At 48.5% G+C, this 15,174-nt stretch overlaps 7 protein-coding genes across 7 annotated transcripts; 4 read left to right on the top strand and 3 right to left on the bottom strand.

Annotated features, from left to right (window-relative positions):
* Positions 1 to 89: 89 nt before the first annotated feature.
* Positions 90 to 1,070, bottom strand: BDR25DRAFT_301799 (uncharacterized protein). Its single transcript, XM_033689652.1, has one exon. It carries the CDS (start codon positions 1,058 to 1,060, stop codon positions 152 to 154), a length of 909 nt encoding a protein of 302 aa, XP_033550388.1. The 5' UTR covers positions 1,061 to 1,070; the 3' UTR covers positions 90 to 151.
* Positions 1,071 to 1,424: 354 nt separating this feature from the next.
* Positions 1,425 to 1,853, top strand: BDR25DRAFT_123816 (uncharacterized protein). Its single transcript, XM_033683739.1, has one exon. It carries the CDS (start codon positions 1,567 to 1,569, stop codon positions 1,780 to 1,782), a length of 216 nt encoding a protein of 71 aa, XP_033550389.1. The 5' UTR covers positions 1,425 to 1,566; the 3' UTR covers positions 1,783 to 1,853.
* A 72-nt stretch (positions 1,854 to 1,925) lies between these two features.
* On the bottom strand, positions 1,926 to 2,510 carry BDR25DRAFT_323381 (uncharacterized protein; the record flags this gene model as incomplete). Its single annotated transcript, XM_033692098.1, has 1 exon — positions 1,926 to 2,510. One exon carries the CDS (start codon positions 2,508 to 2,510, stop codon positions 1,926 to 1,928), a length of 585 nt encoding a protein of 194 aa, XP_033550390.1.
* Positions 2,511 to 2,743: 233 nt separating this feature from the next.
* Positions 2,744 to 4,385, top strand: BDR25DRAFT_123822 (uncharacterized protein). Its single transcript, XM_033683740.1, has one exon. The coding sequence runs from the start codon at positions 2,852 to 2,854 to the stop codon at positions 4,232 to 4,234; it is 1,383 nt and encodes a 460-aa protein (XP_033550391.1). The 5' UTR covers positions 2,744 to 2,851; the 3' UTR covers positions 4,235 to 4,385.
* A 2,541-nt stretch (positions 4,386 to 6,926) lies between these two features.
* On the top strand, positions 6,927 to 7,974 carry BDR25DRAFT_340930 (uncharacterized protein). The gene is made up of 3 exons (XM_033693554.1): positions 6,927 to 7,198; positions 7,255 to 7,361; positions 7,417 to 7,974. Exons 1-3 carry the CDS (start codon positions 6,951 to 6,953, stop codon positions 7,878 to 7,880), a joined length of 819 nt encoding a protein of 272 aa, XP_033550392.1. The 5' UTR covers positions 6,927 to 6,950; the 3' UTR covers positions 7,881 to 7,974.
* A 1,356-nt stretch (positions 7,975 to 9,330) lies between these two features.
* On the bottom strand, positions 9,331 to 11,700 carry BDR25DRAFT_340931 (uncharacterized protein; the record flags this gene model as incomplete). Its single annotated transcript, XM_033693555.1, has 2 exons — positions 9,331 to 9,924; positions 9,980 to 11,700. The coding sequence occupies 2 exons, from the start codon at positions 11,698 to 11,700 to the stop codon at positions 9,462 to 9,464; spliced, it is 2,184 nt and encodes a 727-aa protein (XP_033550393.1). The 3' UTR covers positions 9,331 to 9,461.
* Positions 11,701 to 13,142: 1,442 nt separating this feature from the next.
* Positions 13,143 to 14,828, top strand: BDR25DRAFT_352048 (uncharacterized protein; the record flags this gene model as incomplete). The annotated part of the gene is made up of 4 exons (XM_033694960.1): positions 13,143 to 14,057; positions 14,103 to 14,114; positions 14,139 to 14,735; positions 14,781 to 14,828. 4 exons carry the CDS (start codon positions 13,143 to 13,145, stop codon positions 14,826 to 14,828), a joined length of 1,572 nt encoding a protein of 523 aa, XP_033550394.1.
* Positions 14,829 to 15,174: the final 346 nt, after the last annotated feature.

The raw sequence follows: 15,174 nt of genomic DNA on the forward strand, positions 1-15,174 counted from the left end.
AGTCAAGCCCAAGGTCGGTAAGGCATTTCATTCCGAAATACATGCCTTCGCTTCCACGCTTGTGGGAGCGGAGCTCGGCCAAGCTGGCCGACTCTCCTGCATCGAGCCTTATCGTCCAAGACTAGATTTTCTGCCCTCTACAACCCTTAATTTAACCCCCAAGAGGAGTCCATTGACCCTCCTTAACATCCTTCATAATTTTGTTCGCCGCCTCTTTATCAGAAAGCTCGCCAAAGTGCTGCGTCTTCTCCAGGAATTTCTTCTCCTCCTCCGTACTCTCCCGCCCCACCGCTGCATTCCGATATGGATAGCGTCCAAATACACGAATAATAGGCGGATGCGCATCCATGATCCAGCAATACCAAAAGACGTGATCCTTAACTTCATCACTATCTGCTCCCCCAGTTCCCGCGATCCTCGCGAAAGCAAGTGTGTCTCGCGAATCACGCAAGTGTGGATCCTTGGCGTGGTACTGGTCCGTAGCGTTGTAGTGGTCCGCGGTTTCGCGGCGGAGCTCGCGGGCCATGGAAGACTGGATATCTTGGCACTCCATGTTTTCTGCATGAGCAAACGGCGCGGCAATGAAGATGCGTAGCGCGGTCCAATGCTCAAAGGTGTACCCGCTTCGAGTTATCCAGCGATCTTTCGTCTCAATCCCTTGGTCGCGAGGAAGCATGTGGAGTTGTCTGGCAAATTTTAATGCTAAATGGTCGAAATAGTCGTTGCGCCATCTCTCATCAAGCCCTTCGCAAACCAGCCTCGGCGCCTGGTCGAGTAGCAGCATTATACCTAGAGCCTGTTCAGGGAAGTCATCGCTGGACGGGTCGGGGAGAAATGACATCATGTCCGGCACGCTGTTAAGGCCTAATTTGCTAATAGCAACGAGAGCATCCCAACATTCTAGCCGCCAGGTTGATTCATCGGGTTTTTCTGCCCAGACTTGGCCATTCAGTTGTACGTCCTTGGGCCATGGTATTCCCAATTTGAAAATTGACAACAGCCGTTCAGGCGTTAGCAAAGACCTCAAGCCAGAAGTTGTTGGAGGGATCCCGGTACTCATTGTCGGTGTGAAGCGGACCCAAATTAATATTGTGTCCAATCCTTGGAGCAATATCATGGGCTTCCACGCGGTTGCGCTGAATGTCCTGAAGTGCCTCTAATCGAATGTAGACTAGTGCCGGACTCCTTGCCGGTTGACCCGCACTTCTCTTGGCATCACCATTTCCGAACTACATTGTGCGTCACCACACGCCAATGCCTTGAACGTCTTTTTCGGGCTTGACCTCCAAGAAACGAACGGTATCTTCGAGAATCTTCGGGTGACAGTCCATGCGAGTGTTGGCTACGTCGGGCAAAGTCGGAAAATCGAGTTGCGATAATTTGTGCAAGCGCCACACTTGCAGCGCCACATGTTAGCAATGACGCAGCCCCGCCACCAAGGTAGCCAACATATATAAGACTAGGCAGGGGCGCTTCGGAACTGAGAACACAACACAAGTTAAGCAATTGTTTTCTATTTGGACAATTTGTACCTCTACGCACCACGCACTCCGAACACTCTCAAACATGCCGGTCCCACTTCCATCCGCGTCGACGGAATCCTCGGCGACTCAAACCACAACTTCAGCAACCGCCCAGACGGCCCATGAAGTATCCAACCAATCTACACAGGGTGTAGCGTCGACGAACCATCAACAGAAGACTGACGCGGAACTTGAGGCAGAGAGGCTGTATGAGGAGAGGATCGAGGAGGAGTACGCGAAGAGGGAAGGCGGAGCGTAATTCCGCGTTGACTGAGGCCAACACCACTTTCACTACCACAACAAATCTAGAAGCCGGTTGAATCAATGATATCTGAACTTCGAGGAGGGGCACTTGCCCAGAAGTACTCTTAATGTATAGTAGTATTTTCAAATGAAATATTTTCACCCGGCAAGCGCTTTCTGCAACACCTCCTGTGGTCTCCCACTCATGGGTATCTGCAACGCCAACTCATGTCCCTTCTCCGTCATCTTCCCCCACGTCTTCTTTAATATCGCAATGATCTTCTCCTCGTCGTGCTCCTTCTCAAATTTCTCAAACTGGTCATCCAGGAATACCAGACACGCCACATCCTCCAATACCTGCGTTTCCTCGTCCTGCTTCAAGTCCTCCTTCCGGATCAACGCACGAACCCTGTTGCTGAAATCTATCGGGTACTCGCACTCATCGCAGATGGATTGCACTAGTTGTGCTTGTCGCTGTTTGAGGTATGTCCGCCATGCATGATAGCCAACGCGCGTCATGGGGTAGGAATCGCGGGGTACCTCCCAGCGGCGGAAGTGCTGGGCGCGGATTGCGAGACGGAGGGGCTCGGAGGCCTCTGGAGCGCGTTTTGCGAGGTATTCAGTGCATTTTTGGGCGTAGTGGAGTTCATAGGGGATTTCTTTCCCAGAGATGGTGATTTTGTTTGGGTCGAGGGCGTGTGCGGCGTCGATGGCCGAGATGGCTTTGGTGTAGCGCTCTGACATGGTGAGGGGTAGGTTGTATGTAGCAAATACACAGGCTTGAGGGGGATTGAAAGCGGGAATATCTGGCTGAGTGCTCATTCTGGGGTTTTTCTTTTTTTTTTTTTTTTTTTTCTCCCAGGGCGTGATATCACCCTTCACCCCGCATGCTTCCATGGAGTTTGTTGGCCCAAGCTCCAGTGCCAAGTTCCTTCCGTCGTTTAGCAGTCCCAGACGTCAAGCTCTAACCTCGAAACTTTATCCCACCATCAACTGCCACTCTCCATTGTGAATGTCTCGACTCCCATGCCCGCGTCAGCTCCCATCCCAGTAGCCCACTTCCCACTAACTTCCCACCATCCAAGATGAGCGTCCCAATTCAGCCCGCCTCCAACCCCACCCTATCCCGCAATCCTCCGCAATCCCCCCCAGCCCAACATTTCCGCTCTCAACCCGCGGCCGGCGCCGTCTCACCCCTCAACAACATCCCCACTGACATCGCCACCCACCGCGCACTCCTCTTCGCACTTGACACCCCCGTGCAACTCACGCCCGCCGTCTGGGACCGCTTCTGGCCATACATCGATAATGTCTGGTGCGTGCATCAGAAACCGCACCCGTCCTCCTCCACCGGCATCGCTAAGATCTACGGCGGCTGTCGACTAAACCGCAAGACCAATTTCCCACCGCCGGTGATTCACGAGCACTCACGACCCCGGCAAAGGCGCGAAGGCGGGACATGCAAGGCAAAGTTTAGGCTGACGCTGTATCCCGATGGTCGTAGGGTTGTGGAACGCATGGGCGAGGGCCATTCGCATACCCTCGAACATATTGATTCGATTAAGCGGAATACCGGCGTGCGGAACCTTGTGCTGGATGATTTTTTCAAGTCCTGGGAAGCTGGAGGCATTCTCGCATTCCTGCGAGACACTTCTGCAGCCGGCGACCCTGAAAAAGATGCATTAAAAGATGCCGGGGGTTTATATTTGTCGCGTCAGGAGGTCCAAAACATTCTCAATGGCGCGCTCAAGAAAGCGTATCCGGGGCAGGATATCTCGGAGGTTAAGAAGCAGATGGATAAGTATAAGAATTACACGACATGTAATTTTAAGGGTTGCAATGCGCCCGCGTTTCCGGATATAAAGACGTTGATGGAACATAGGCGGAGTGTGCATGGGTTGAAGAGTCATGATCATAGTGACAAGGTGTATAGTTGTCCAGATAAGGGATGTTGGAGGAGGAAGAAAAGTAAGGGGTTTGCGACGTTGTTGGGGTTGGAGGAACATGTTAGAGAGAAACATGGGAGTGGGAGTCAGATCCAAGGAATGCAGGGCCAGGGTGATGGTCTCCTCGATCCGATTCTGGCGAATCAGCTCAGTGGGATCGGGAATTTGAATCTTCCGCTCAATATCAATATGTCGAATCTCGCCCCCGTGATAGCGAACCTTGGTTCTCTGCCTCTTTTGTCAGATCCGATCACCCCTGATTCTTCGGGCGAGGAACAGGGACAGGTGCAGGATATGATAACAGAGTCACAGGGTGTGGAGGAGGCGAGTAGGGCGCTGAGCCATATGGAAAAAGAGGGGATGAAAATTAGGATTAAGAGGTTGATGATTGAGAGGCAAAAGTTGGATACCGAGATTAAGAGGCTGAACAAGGCGGTTTGGGGAGATGAGAGGGGCGAGATGGTTCCACAGGAATTGTTAGAGGAGCATGGAAATGCTGTTGGGGATGGAGGTGTAGGCTGAAGGGATGGTAGAATGGTAAGCAAAATAGAACTGGTAAAAAGGGACGCCCGATTCCGAGACACATCGGCGAGTATCCGTGTTGCAGGAAGATAATGCTCTATCGCTCGAGAAAGCACACTCCTACGCCGTGTCCTTTGACACGCATCGTTGAAGAAGAGCCAGAGTAAGAGATAAGAATCCTGTCCAGCGCATCGCAGAATTGTACTGACAACAATAGCCCTCGAAAGAGAGTGATCACCTACGTCTACGTATTCAAATCCGTGGCGCCTTCGCCATGTGAGGATTCCGCCACCTACTCCAAATTCATCGTCCATAATTCAATTCAATACGTAACCCGCCTAATCGCAATCATACTATGCAGCAAGGACTTGTAACAATCGATACATTTGTAGTATCCATATCTCCATTAAATATTTCTTGGAACAATTTGGGCAGCACTTTCTCTAGGCGTGGAGATGCTCGCTCTACAACCTCCCTGAGACTTGGCGGAGTTTTGACTTTGGGTTTCTAGAAGGGCATTAAGGGCGCGAGATTAGTGGCAAGGTCTAGGAAGTAGTTCTAAGCAGGGGATGGGGTTGTAGTTGTTTATAGGAATGGGATAAGGATTAATAAAAACCATTGTGAAGATATCTAGGAAGTTTGAATTATGAATAGTGGTAATGGATAAGGTTGATTGAGGCCCCTTCCCCCCTTTCCATGGCGCGAGGTGGCGTTGCACGCCATAATTAGCCACCCTTCAAAGTTGGACAAGAAACCAAGACGCAGAAGACATGATAATTACAGTATCCCTTTACCCACATCTGTCCGCATTTTCATCAGTTGAGATAAATGTCTTTCGCAGGGACTTCTGGTAGCACTTAGCGCATTTGCTGTAGTTTCTGTCCATGGCGTGCCCTTTTTGCACCATTCACAGCGGTAAGTTTGGAGGAACGGGTTATTTTGGGTGTCGATGATTATACTATGGCTGCGAGGGGTTGGGCGGCGTTTGAAGAGAGGGCAGAAGAGCATGGTGTGAGGAATGGATAGAATAGAGGGTGTAGGAGATTAAGGTGTAGCTGTAGTTGTAGGATGCAGGATGCTGAACGTAGTACTGGGACGTGGAGAAGGAAATCGGGTGTTCAGAAGCCGATAATTTTGAGGTTCTGGGAAAGTTTTTGCTGGTGCTTGGTGCTCATTTGGATTGGTGATTTGGTGCTGCATGTAGGCCGCGTGTGCTGGTGATTTATGCCAGTGGTTTACGCTGGTGCAAAGGAGGCCTGTGGATGTATACTAAGCTGTCGCGTTCTCGGAAGGTGAGACTTGGTAATATTTCGATCAGAATTTACCCGATTTTTTCAATGATCTAACTATCAGATGCTCAAAGGAAGTAAATCGACTTTGTGGTGGCCTTAATTTAGAAGCGGAATAACGGTCTCATGGAAACGTATTGCAGCGGCTTCACGTTAAAAAGTGGGCGATAGAATACAGTCTCAAAGTCGACGTTGCTGTTTGCAAGTATGACTCGTTGGCATGCCTATCGTTGCATTTGGGGCCAGCACGCCAAAGCAGTCGTATATGAGAGGCGTTCGGTTGGCGTCATGGAGATGTTTAGTTACAAGCTCTTCCATTTCTTGGAGATCGACGACAACAATGGTAGGGTGCCAACCTCAAGAAAAAGAGGTGAACAATTCGTGATCGGGCGGATCAAGCATTGAGCGAAAGCTAGCTGAAGCTCTCCCGGTACTCAGATTATAGATACCCAAAGCTGTTGACTCTCCCCAGTGCATTGGCGCAGAGAGGAAGTTGTAAAGTGCTTCTACAATTCGCTTTAGTATGAGTACTAGGTCAACATAGGGCGAGATCAACATAGGGAGAGATCAACAAAGCCATTACGCCCTAAAATTGACAGGGCCGAATCCAAGGTACGAGATTGCGAAGAAGAGAAGAGTCAGAAAGAACGATGTATTCTTAGAACAGATAAGTGATGAGAATTATTTTCAAATGAAGAGTATTTATGCCACAAAATTGACCGCGCAAAATGTCCACGCATCAAAATATTTCGGTATTCATAGATGATCCTCAAAGATGAGACAGGGATTTTCAACGCGCTGAGTTTATGTACATCATTGATTTTTCAAGGGTTCTTCGACTCTGCCACTAATTAGTCGTGAATTTTTGCAAAGGATCTACAACACCGTATATGTGCTTACGTTGAAGATTAAAGATCCGAATTTTCTATTGATTTTGCGCCACTTACTATGAACCAGATCCTTTGAGCATCTAACAGGCAGGCCCCAACGTTCCCGTTGACAAATATCTGGTTCGACCGCGAATCCTTTTCGTCTCATACGACCTCCCATGTCTTGCGGATTTGGGACCGCAATATATTCTCAAGATATCGAACACGTGACGCTCCACGGATAAATACACACACCCCCACTTTGCCTGTACGGGACGGTATGCAGCCCATCAGCGGGGACTATTAGGCCAATAACATCGCGCTATGCTACGAGATCTCACATGCATCATTGGTAGCTGTCCGTGCGAGAACTCAATTCAAATACTTGCTCCAGAGGAGGCTACATATCCGAAGTTTGTAGGATTTCATAGATTAGAAACCGCCTGAGACCTCACCATAGGAGCGGGAATGATATTTTGCTCGACATAAATTGCGGGCTTATCCTCGACACTCCTTTCCTTTGGCAACAATAGCTTCAAGTCTAACCTTCTACATACAATGATGAAGCACATCTTAGTCCTAACGTCGCTCGCTTCCTTATCCTCTGTGTACGCCGCTCCGTCAACATTCCCTCAAAGCGCAATAGCGGGCCCAATTGGTAGCCAATGCATTAACTTTTTGATACGAGCACAATGGTTAATTGCAGATTGCCTCACGGGCACTGATTCCACCACCCGGATCCAAAGCGCTGTGTGGTTAGATAACAAGATCACAAACAATGACGGTAATCTCGAGTGGGACCCCAAGTAAGCCAGATCCTCCTATCCCTAGGTGTAGGTAATTGGAGTCTAATGCAACCTAGGGGTCAATGGTGGCTATCGTGCTACGAGTGTAAGCTCATAGACGGGAGCCTGAACTGCCAATGCAAATCCCATGCTGGCCGGCTGATAAACACTACACTCAGTCTCGGTTCGTTCTTACCTCTTGAATCATAGACATTCGTAACCGCTAACATTAAGGCTAGATGAGCACATCAGTGTCTACAATGGCCACCTCCTCTCCGACATCAACGGCGCACCCAAACCTCCCAGCACCTCGTCCAGCTATCCCATTCCCGTTGATTTCGAGTACGCCGTCAATGGAATTGCCACCTGCCCAGATTCCAAAAATTCAACTCAGGACTGGTGCAAAACCATTTCGCCCTCGTGCGAGAATAAGCGAACGTACTGGCACTTCGACGAGCCTTTCTGGTTTGGGGGACCTATCCATTGCCAGATACTATCGTTGAATCAGCCGGATCACTTTCAGTTTGAAGTCCTGAAATGGATGGGAGAGGGCGCGTGGGAGCTGATCGCGTATCCAGATGAGGCGTGTAAAGAGCAGCCTATTGGGAGGATCCTGGAAGCGGAAGCAGGGACTTGTAGGCCATTTCAGCCAAGAGTGAAAGCCATTACTGTCATTCCGATGTTCAATGGGGATCCGTATTGAGATGGTGTTGGGTAGGGTGCATAGGGGAGGTGTGTAAGAATCAGTTGACCCTTGCCACTTTTTGGTGAACGAGCACCCTTATGTTTGATGTACTAGGCTAGGCGAACTGAAACTGCCGTCAAAGGAACTTTACACTGAATTTTCTCTGCTTTGTGCGTTTATTAACCTCTACTCGCTTCTCGAGAACTATCGGAGGTCAACATGGTGCTCAAAACGCCCTCTTGTCAAGGAGCTATAGACGCTCGGTGAATGGGTACGCTTGGAGGACAAGCAGGTCACCTAGGTGCCCGACAGCTACAGGGTGGAGGCAGGGACTCTGAGGTGGGTTGTGTGACGTGGACACGGTAGGGATGCTTCTAATTGACGGGGTTTAGGGGTGCAAAATGAAAATGATGATTTGCATGTCGAGGGCAGGTGTGCCAGCGCCGCAGTTGGAGTCTGCTGAGAGCTAATAGAAGCGTCACCAAAGGACTACGTAACCTGGATCAGCGATGTTGAGCGGAATCTCCGCACAGGGAAGTGGAAAAGCCAGAATGAATCTTATAGGAGCATGTGGTGATTTCAACATTCTCCCCTTTTACAAGAGGAATAACCTGGGAAAAGCCAGCAATAGGCGTCATAAGAAGAACCAACCTCTGGAACGAAGAGGATTTGAGACAACGCCGGCTTGCTATAGGACTTTTTTCCGGACCAGGTGGTGAAGAAACCTCCTATGTTTAACGTTTCTTACATAAATACTGCGAAGATCGACTAGAAGATTCAGGATCTCAAAGAATCCGATATGACATTTTTTGCTACTGTGGCTACCTATTCCTCCGCAGCTGTCTTTCCGAGGCTAATGGGGTTCTTCCCGCTGTGGAGAAGTAACTTGTCGAGAATATCCTGTTCGTTTCGAATTCTCTACTTCATTTCTCTCTTCATTTCTACAAAATATAGAAGAGCTAAAATGGCAGCCGACGCCCTAAAAATGGGGAAAGAGCATCTAAAGCTATTTATATCGATCATATATTGAATTACCCTACTCGCCAAGGCTGCCAGGGCTTGTGCCGTTGCTGGTGCTTCATGGCTGATGTTCATTAGGATAGTGTAGTTGGACTAAAATACATTGATTACTTAAATTGATAGAAGAGAACTAACTTCTAGATAAGAGGGCTTCTGGAATCAGCCATAAAATCTGCAAAATGCAAATTAGCGCTTAACTACAGTCATATTAGTCGAGTCACGTGATCGAACTTAGGACCTAGGTTCCTTGCAGATTAGCGCATTCACGGTGTCAACTTTGCCCAGACCCACCCTAGCCTTTTTGCCACCTCCTTAGTCTTTAAGTTATATCCTAGATATCGTAATGGAAAAGGTGCAATGCTTGCGTAAATACGTCTGTTGCTATAAGAGGTTTGGAATGATTTTCGAGGCGTGCAAATGGGCAAACAAAGAATCTGCAAAGATGCCTGATTTCCGAAAACCTAGTAAGACCATCGAAGCCGCTGTTAATATACAAAGATCGATACTAATTCATCTTTCACCCAACATGATTACTTGACTCTCCAATTTGCCAATTCCTCCTCGCGCCTTCCTTCTTTTTCATGGCGTAGACATGTATTCGCCGTCTAGAATACGCGGCGACATCTCTGGATCACCAATATTTGGATCGGGAAGATCACTGGAATAGGACGACTTGATGCCACACTCCCAGGCCGCGAAGTCTTTTTCTTTCGGATGGCGCAATCTCGCATTATGCCAATATTGAAGATGAGCGCAAAATTCTTGGAAACTGGTGAATGGTCCCCGCGTACAGGTCTGCAACTTGTGTGATTCGTAGTGGGCCCGCTTCTCCAAACGCATAGGTTCCGTGAGATCACCGAGGACAGGGATCGTTACAGAGCACAACTTACACCGATCATATTGCAAAGTTGCGGGGGCCCATATGGAGTTTGGACTTTCGAGAAACTCGCATGACCAAGCTTTGCAGTATCCGTGCCTCGTAAGAGCATAGGGGAATGACGTAAATGTAGTACTGCACAATGGGCAGGTAAATGGTGCAGGTCTATACTCATCTTCGTTAATAATGCCTTAGCGATGGGAATTAATGAAATACGCACGTATTCTCTGGCACGCTAGGTGGAGTGATCGCAACCCCGCGAGTTCTTGCTACATGCTCCTTCGTCCAAATAAAGAGTCCGTCGTTGAAGTGTCTGGAAAAATGCTTTTTGCGGGTTTCCCAAGTTTCGAATTGAACATCACAAGCGTAGCAGCCCAGATGTTCGTTGCTAGACACATCTGCTTGCTGTTCCCATTGGGTCGCCATCTGTGTGACCACAGTCTCAGGAACTTGCTGGTGGGAATTTCGAAGGTGTTGGACGAGGTGGTCTCTCCGGGAGAACGTACGTTCTGATTCTGGTTTCTGCAGGCACTTGGAGAACGTTTTGCAAAACTGCTCCCCCATATCGAGATCTTGGTCCCCCACTTTTTGATCATTCCCATCAACTGAAATTGGTGTTCGGCAGCACACCCACGTCTTTACGGCATAGTGTACGGAATTTTCATGACGTAGCCACTCATATTGAGTTGTAAATACTCTCGAGCAGTCAGGGACGGTACAAGGAAATTGTGTGCGGGCAACAGTATTTGGGCTAGGGGAAGGTGGACACGAAGGCGGGTTTGAAGACAGGAGCGGAGGGAGCCGAGAGGGCAGATCCCAGGAAGGGAGTGGTGAAGAAGGCAATGGCCGGGCCTTCGGAGGATGAGGCCATCGCCTACGGCCTTTCCGAGAACTCCGGCTAGTAGCCGAGGCGTAGCTTGCGGCAGACTCAACACTGATGTTTGAGCTGTAGCTTCCTGCACTACTATAAGCGTCTCCAAAGGATCCGAATTCCGATAGCGGGGAACATGGCTGTGGCACCGTGTCTGATGAAGGGAGTGTGCCAGGGGCCATGTTTGCTTCGATGGCTTCTATGGAGACGGGCTCCTCTTCCGGCGATGAAGCCAAGTACCGTTCCAAAGATATGTTGCTTGGGGTGGGTGATGTCGCAGTAAATATCTCAATTCCCTCTTCAAAAGTGCAATTTTGCTCATTTCCCTCTGCAGTACAGCTTTGTCTAGAACCAAGAGGTGTATTAGGGTATGGGTGAGGCGAGGTTTCGATAGCTGAAATACAGGGCTCCTGTCCCACAAGACTACGTTCAGGATTTTTTCTAGCCCTTGCATTGCTAAACCAGTTTTTGACAGTTTTCGGAGGTAACGTTAGCTCCTGAGCTATGGTATCGATATCAGATCTGCTTGGGTATGGATTTCGTTGGAAGTAGTGCTCTAATGTGGCTCTTTTCTCCGACGATATGCGATTTCGCCGATTTTTTTGCGCAGCCTCGGGTTTCAATCGTCTACCCGCCTTCTGTGGTAACATTGCAATGGATTTCAAGGTAGAATCGTACGGGCTGATCGACACATACCCAGTTTCGGCACGCTTCGCTGGCAGTTGGTCATAAGGTATAGGCGCCTCCACAGAGCATGAGGAATCGTTTTCCAGAGATTTCTCAAGACTGATGAATGCTAAATGAGAACTTCTGTTGAGAGAATCGTCGTGTTCGAGCGGAGCGTAGGGCAGTAGACCTTCCGGATCGAGAATGTTGGGCTCTTCGTCCCATACCATTCTCAAGTCCTCAAAGGCGGGATCTGCCGAGTGGAGGTTCAAAAAATAGCTGAGGTCTGGTACATCGCTATCGAGGATTTCGCGCGGTATACCATCTGAATAGTAAGGCTGGATCGTTTGAGGCGAGGCAGCCTGAATGCTGTAACGATGTGCCTTGGGGATTTTGGAATACATGATTAAGGTGGGATGGGCGCGGGAAGAGAAGAAGTTGAGAATACATTTCAGAGACAGGCATGCCCTTATGGGGACCCATAGATAGTATGTCGAGACGAATGTCGGTGATTTCTAGGGTTTGATCTCTAAGGCGAGCCAAGCTGAAGGGGTGGTCAAAGCTGCGGACTAGTACAAGTTTAGTTAGAGGCTTAGCTCATCAATTAGTCGACAAAGCAGACCCCATCATGGACCGCTTATTCTATCGTAGGTCTGGTTGTTCCGTAAGCGAGTCGGCTACCAAGCGAGTCAGCCGCCTCATGAATAAGCAAGCAATGAAACTACAGCAACCAAGCAGCATCATGGAAGACATCTCAAGGCTTAAGAGCCGACATGATGGAGACACGACAATGGATGGAGCAGCTTCAGTAACAATAGATACGTAAATGCTCTGTAAAGGCTTAGCAGGTATATAATATACGCAAACTAGTACTGGTATGATGCCACTTATTACAAGAGGTCATGAAAGGTGGGTACTTGTGAAGGTATGGGTACAAGAATCTGGAAAGGCTTTGTATAAAGCGGCGAGGCAGCGTGTCAGTGGTTTGTTTCTTGGAGTTCATTGATTTCAGTCCGGAGATGAAAGGTCCCACCAATCCGTAAGACCGATGTTTGAAACAAAGTCCCATCAACCACTGATAAGTATTTTTCTCAAACTATACATATTTGCAAATAAATTTTCTGTACCTACCTGAGTTGTTTCTCATAGCTTCATCCAGCATTGCCTGTGGCGGAGTGTCGACTGGGGGACAAAGTGCTTGAAAGAGCGCAACGTACTTTGCGCTGGGCAATAAAAAGACCCCATCTTTGCTAAAGGGTTGATTGCAAATAAGTTCGTCAGCAGCGCCGCATTCTTGGTCTCTGCAGCTTTTCTGCCTGTCGATTTATTCCAAAAGTTAAGACTTCTCTCGTGCTAAAAGTCCAGCTATACCCAACATTTTGATCTCTTAAACTTCTTTACCCGTCGTAAGATGTGAATCTGAGCGCGGTATTGTGCATAGACCTCGCCGCGGTGCGGAATTCACTAGCGACACACTATTGACCACGTGACAGCGACTTTCACTTGGCGCGTCTCTTCGTTCACTGACATGGTATCAGTGAATCCTCCTGACTGATCTTGCTGGAATCATGTGGCTCGATATCAGATAACAAGCTTAACAGCTTCCAACTCCTATATAAGTCAAATAACTTTCTCTTCAAAACCACTTCCTCCCATCAGACGCACTACTCGCAGCGTACATCCTAAGCGTAGCCTCTACAAATCTTGACTTATATCCCACTAGCAACCTACCAAGTCTTTGCTACAGACCTTGCGATCGCACAAATTTCCGATAGCAAACTTTTCACCAAGCAACTCCCGCAACCATCTTTTCACACCAACCAAATAACACATCTTGATAAACATCATGGACTCATTGGGTACTAAACGTTCCAAATCCGAGTCGGATCATGACGACGAACACTTCACGTTGCAGGCGTGGATTGACGATGTTGCACTAACACCGAATGCCGGCGGCATTCTCACCACTGCAGGGAAGGTCCTCGAGGCAGTACATCCAGAAGAAACTCTCAATAATGCCCACGTAGATTGCCCAGGCGAGAAATATTTACGCTTGGATTGTAGCGACATGGAAGGACGCGGTAAGGACAAAATTGCCGCACCAATACCCAACGCCGCAGGCTTTCCAACCACAAGCAGGAAGGCTACCACGCTCTCTGGACTGCCTCTTCGCAAAGATGCAGCGGTGGCGAAAGAATATCAGCAAGATGGAGATCATGATATCTACCCTGACTGGGATGGCGTCTCCGGTTTAGACATCCAGGACAACCTAGAGTCACAATCAGCCGGCGATACTGGCTTCAAACGCACGCTTGAGGGGGTTTCAGGCCGCGAACATGATGATAATCCAGCTAACGGGAGTAAATATAGATCTATCGCGGAGGGTAACACTGGAAAATGTAAGGACAAGGACAAGGATGGCGACCGTGAGACGATCTTACCACCTGAACACGTTCAAGACGAAGGTAAGAGGGTGGGGGAGCGAGAGGAATATGGGCAAGAATATAGCAAGGATGAGCAGGCCGACGGGCCAAAAGAAGACGAGCCAGGAGAGAATTCCGCCGATTCCAACGATTCCGACGATTCCGACGATTCTAACGACTCCACTGAGTACGGCCCCGACGGAGAGGAAGTCGGCAAGACACGGCCAGCCAACGGCAGTACTAAAACCGCGACGAGAACTGTGGTTTCTAGCTCCCACATCGTCACTTTCAACAAGGTCCTAGCGCCTAAGGCGGTAAATCCAGACCCCTTGTATTCGGTGCGGGATTAGGTCTTTCTCGTAAGCACTGAACGACCCAGGAAGGGTATCATCAAAGTGAAGCACTGGCGGCACCAATAGGATAACGGTAATGACGGGCTAGCATATGTATCAAAATCCCACCCAGGCGAACATCTCGCCAATAACGTTGCAACTGAGCAGCCTCTTACCTCCCCTTGTTCTTTGCTGGATGTTGGAAAGTCTTTCGCCAGTTCCCCAACTATGCCCTCCAGCACTAGAGAGGGTCCCGCTGGCGTGCCACTTATGATTATTAGAGCTAGAAAGTATGTCTCCGGCCTCGTTCATCCCAAACAGACTGTAGGAGAACCCGAATTCAATCGAACGGGTGTAGCTATCCCTAAGAACCCCAGCGATAAAATGTCTATCTCGAAAACAGCCTCACTCACGCTATCTATGACAGTGCGAGCAGCCCGTGGAGTAGCTGCACCAAAGGCTGCACTAAAGAAACGTTCAAAAATCCCACAGATTGATAGGCCTTGGAGCGTTCAGACGTTTAAGGCCAAGGCAAATTTCGCTATGTTGCTCGATCTGGTAGAGTCCTTTGGCGAGGATAGGAAGTCTTGGGAGAATGTCAATGACAAGGCTATACTTGGACAGTACTTGCACCATAGACAGGTAGAGTTTGAGAAGGCGGATACTGCAAAGAGGAAGCAGCTTGTTCCTAGATAGGAGCTTAAGATTCAGGGCAGCGGAACAACCAAGGCAAAAATCAAGGCAAAAGAAAGGCTCCAGATAAAGGGGACGAAGTAGAGTGTTACGCAAAATTAGGTGGTGAGGGCGTTTTAACTTGTTCTTGGGGTAAGAAGTGATCTATTAACGAAGTCGACAACAAGCCCGACAAGAAAGAACACTGCTGCTTTAGCTTAATTTAAGGTGTTTATATAATTCTTTAAATTCTTTTCTAGGTATACATAGCTAGAGCTAGTACTTTTATAACTACTTTTTTTATAATGTCTATTAGTGCCTGCATTTCTAGCGTCTTTTAAAAGGCTACTACTATTTTGTATAAAAGGTTACATACTTTTAGATAGCTATAGGCTAGTAACTAATATCTATTTTACACTAGCTTTTTCTATTCTTTTATAACGTACTTCAC

The sequence above is a fragment of the Lindgomyces ingoldianus genome (genome assembly GCF_010093535.1).
Source record: "Lindgomyces ingoldianus strain ATCC 200398 unplaced genomic scaffold BDR25scaffold_8, whole genome shotgun sequence".
NCBI classification, from domain to species: domain Eukaryota; kingdom Fungi; phylum Ascomycota; class Dothideomycetes; order Pleosporales; family Lindgomycetaceae; genus Lindgomyces; species Lindgomyces ingoldianus.

What these genes read in the sequence shown, in the direction of transcription:
- BDR25DRAFT_301799 (XM_033689652.1), bottom strand. Translation starts at nt 1,060, where the DNA reads ATGAGTACCGGGATCCCTCCAACAACTTCTGGCTTGAGGTCTTTGCTA.
- BDR25DRAFT_123816 (XM_033683739.1), top strand. Translation starts at nt 1,567, where the DNA reads ATGCCGGTCCCACTTCCATCCGCGTCGACGGAATCCTCGGCGACTCAA.
- BDR25DRAFT_340930 (XM_033693554.1), top strand. Translation starts at nt 6,951, where the DNA reads ATGATGAAGCACATCTTAGTCCTAACGTCGCTCGCTTCCTTATCCTCT. An exon ending in AATCTCGAGTGGGACCCCAA is followed by an intron (nt 7,199 to 7,254) that starts GTAAGCCAGATC and finishes AATGCAACCTAG; the next exon opens with GGGTCAATGGTGGCTATCGT. An exon ending in AAACACTACACTCAGTCTCG is followed by an intron (nt 7,362 to 7,416) that starts GTTCGTTCTTAC and finishes CATTAAGGCTAG; the next exon opens with ATGAGCACATCAGTGTCTAC.
- BDR25DRAFT_123822 (XM_033683740.1), top strand. Translation starts at nt 2,852, where the DNA reads ATGAGCGTCCCAATTCAGCCCGCCTCCAACCCCACCCTATCCCGCAAT.